Source organism: Trachymyrmex septentrionalis, unplaced genomic scaffold, assembly GCF_001594115.1.
Source record: "Trachymyrmex septentrionalis isolate Tsep2-gDNA-1 unplaced genomic scaffold, Tsep1.0 scaffold60, whole genome shotgun sequence".
Lineage (NCBI taxonomy): Eukaryota > Metazoa > Arthropoda > Insecta > Hymenoptera > Formicidae > Trachymyrmex > Trachymyrmex septentrionalis.
Window position 1 is genome coordinate 5,895,044 of NW_017305779.1, and position 3,902 is coordinate 5,898,945.

Consider the following 3,902-nt stretch of genomic DNA (forward strand, 5'->3'; position numbering starts at 1 on the left):
GTTAAAAAGTTATTCAGCATTTATATGATAAATCTACAATTATTTATACAGAATCCCGACTGCAATTTTTTCAATTATGATTTTTTTTAGTATGAAAAATGCGGAATTCTTTTTTATTTGTATAAAGAACTGTAGAACTATGAAAAATGCTACTAGAACTGTTATTATTTCTTTCATATTAATAAATCGTCATGCTAACTTCACGGATACCCAAAAGTGGGACCTGTAAAGATAGCATGACGTTCTATTATAATAAATTAGTTATTATATTAACATATAAAATAATTGTTTATATCTCAGAAACGATTAAGTTTTCATGTATGTTCATTAAGGCTTTTTTACTTGATATTGTGTGTGTCTACAATACTACATATATAAATGTTGAATCCTTTTTTTAATACCCTGTATATGACAATAACAAAATATCTTTCTGAGAGGGAGAATGAGGAAATTGCGACACCTAAGAGAAAAGTAAAATAAAGTCGATAATTATTTATCAATTAATAAAAGACTTTATCCAAAAGATACTCCTGTTATTTGGTTTTAAAATACAATAATTCACATATTATCAATATTAGCTATAATTAAAAAAAGAAACTCTTGCTGTTCAGAATTACTTGCCGCTATGCGAGGCAATGCCAAATCAGTTTTTAAAATCATAATTTATGTTTATATTAATGTAAAATGTTTATATTAATTATTATAGTTAAATGTTTAAAGCTAATATCCTTTGAATAAATACTTCTATAATTGATAAATAATCTCGTCGGTTTTATTTAATTTTGGTATTAGCAGTGTCTCTATTCCTTCCTATATCAAAATCATCGAAAACACGCAACGATTATCTTAACCGGCGTATGCGTTTTATGATTACAGTGACACTAAGCACATATTCGGCTAGATGGAGGAAATAAAAGATTATCATTACTCTAATGCTGCAACAGTATCCGCTCACGTTTATTCCATGTTCGCAGTCCTTCTACTGTCTCCTAATAATTAACTTATCAATTTTGCTTTTTAATCAACGACACATTATTTTATAAAATCACAATGAGATAATTGGAGCATCCTTAAGTATGCTTAATGAAAGAGGATTAATGTAGCGACACTTTGTGCGTCTCCGTGATACCTCTCAACTTCTCAAATGCACAAAGCGTTAATTTAACAGCGAGTGATGTCGCTAGAAAGCGAACAATATGCTCGTCCAACTCTTCCTTCGCCATCTTATCAGCTTCAACATGTGCGACCAAAATAGACAAGATGGTGCACTCTCATCATTAGCCTTCCATTGTTCCGTAATTCTCATCCGCGTTCGACCTATTTTATGCCTTATCAGTCAGCATCTCTACAAGGTACTAGCTGAAGTACGCCGGAGAAACTACTGAGTTCTCGTGACGACGAGATCGTTCGTACCATCGATCGAAATTACCGTATTCTCGTGATGAGATCGTCAAACACCACCATTTGTGCCACCATCCCGGACGGTTTCTATAAACACAATATACCGCAATAACTTCGGCTAAATAAAGAAGATAAGCGACGAGTCACTTATAAATTAATTATAAATTGATTAGAAAACTGCTAAAGTAAAATCTTTGTGTTATATAATATTTAATCCTCAGCTACTATGAAACCTACATCTAAATTCTAAAACGCTCTATTTGAAGTACAGAATGCAAGTAACCTATACTTTTGGCGAGGATACAGGAAGATTCGATTTTAACTTATACAATTTAAAACTTCATAGCATCAATTAAATAGATTTTACAACTGTTTGAAATTTTCGCTTCGAGTCTAAATGACTCGTTGTTGTAATCATCGGATTAATTATAATTAAGGTATAAATAGTGACTAAAAAATGTAAGTAATTTTTGTAAGAAATTTTTACGGAAAATTCCGAAGGTGAGTTAAATACTGAAAAATTACGATGTTGGAAAAAATATGGTTTGACTAAATTTCGAAATAAAATGAGATTTTATTAATTTTTCCGTGAAAAGAATATCTAATAAATTCCGAGAAATTAGGGGATTTTCTCAAATCTGTTTGCATGGGACATAGCAGGTGCAGCCTGCCGTTGTCCTTTCAAATACCGAACATATTTTCGACGATGTCGGTGCATTTGGCTCAACGGGACGGTAGAAATATCGTCGGCGAACATTTCGGCCATTAGCATTTCGGACACTCATGATTTATTCATGAAGAAAGCGCCACGTGCGACCGGAAGCCGAAGAGGAGGCTGAACTACCAGAGGTCGGCGGCGTGTGGGAAATGCGCAACAATGCATCACGATTCGCTGTGTGCGGAAGGCCAAGTGTGAGAGAGCCATGTATAAACGTGTTTAGTTAAGTAGATGCATAAAACGCGGGGATATTCTGCGTCTGGGCATTCCGAGAAATGCTACGGATGAACGGCCGCTCACGTACAGGGTGGATCACAATTATGCCGCTAAAACGTTTCGCCCTGAACACGTGAAACGTAACGGGCATAAGGGATTAGCGAGATGTAAGAGATCGCCGAGGGAACGTTTATGCATGGGCCGTGAGTTCCGCGAAAGATGCGCATTTACATTCTTTTAATATTTTTGAGAGAAAGGAATTTTAATATTTCATATGTAGAAAAAGATATTACGCAATATTATATTTTACGTATAAAACAATTATTTTGTACTGCACAAATTTAACATTTTATTTCAAAACTAACTAATAGTTGAGTTCTGTATTAGTGTAAAAATAAGAAAGATTAAGATCAACGCCGGAATTTGCTTTTTAATCAGCATCCCTTGTCGGGTGTTTCTGCAAATTGCTACTACTAGACTATTCGGCGTGTTAATTATTGCATAATTAATGCCTCATTATTATTCAGCTTTTTACGTTGCTTATCGTCAACTTCGTATTTTCCTTTCCTCAACTTCGTGGTAATCTCGGAGCTCACTTCGTATCGAGGGAGGATTTCCGGACTTCCACTCGAAGAGATCCGGGCTGACGGACTTACGAGGACTCCTACGAGGACTTACCGGTAACCACGAGCCTGGCGTACGAGGAACTTTCCACGGTGTCACCGGTAACGTGGTGTACAGTGCGGCAACGGTAGGTCGAGTGAGCATCGGCTGGAGTCACCGAGAAGATGAGCAGCTCTCCGGTGGGCAGCATATGGTGCTTCTCGCCTGCAAATAGCAAGAAAGCGAAAGTCAGTGATACTTACAGCGGGAAAGAGCAAAATGTTCTGCATCGTTTATTGTCCATAATTTCGGCGGTACGTATAAAGAAGAAAAATTTGTCTTTGGAAAAAATATAATCAGCGGTAAGCGTAGAACGAAAAAATTAATTATATCTCATACGATTTTAGTAGGATATTAAATTAGATGTGGCAGAATCATTGCACAGGAGATTCTGTTATAAATCAAAATGTTTTTATAGTTAAATGAATATATTGTGTTAGATTAATTTTTATATTAGTATAGTCCATGTTAAAAATGAGACAGGTATTTGCGAATTCGGAAACGGCGGAGGGAAAATTATTTTTTAAATTTATCCCAACCTGCCCTCTCTTCTAAAGTGCGACGTGAACTCCGCGAAACACTCAGCGTGGCGCATTTTTCATCGACTCAACGAGCCGCTTTCTCATTCTCCCTCCTATATTCGCGCCTGTCTCGTCTCCGTTGGCCTTTCATTAATATGGAAATTTCTTTAATGGAAAAGTGCGCAGGCGAATCTCACGCGCGGAAGCGGCCGGCTATAAAAATTGCGTTACGAGAAACAATAGTAGCTGCGGAGAAAATGATTCGTTAAACTAGTCCCCTTCTAATGAAGGGATCGACTCTCTGTGTTTAAGCGATCCAATATAAAAAGAACGATCAGCAGCAGGACCACGTTCGACGCGCTGGAACGCAAAAAGGAGAAGTA

General features: G+C 36.5%; 1 protein-coding gene across 4 annotated transcripts in view; it reads right to left on the minus strand.

Annotated features, from left to right (window-relative positions):
- The window catches only part of LOC108752601 (Down syndrome cell adhesion molecule-like protein Dscam2), a 167,804-nt gene that overhangs the window by 66,404 nt on the left and 97,498 nt on the right, over window positions 1-3,902 (minus strand). For all 4 annotated transcript variants that reach the window (XM_018493542.1, XM_018493539.1, XM_018493543.1 and 1 more), the window contains exon 5: window positions 3,014-3,163. In XM_018493542.1, coding sequence (XP_018349044.1) covers window positions 3,014-3,163 — 150 coding nt within the window. The remainder of the gene's footprint in view (window positions 1-3,013; window positions 3,164-3,902) is intronic.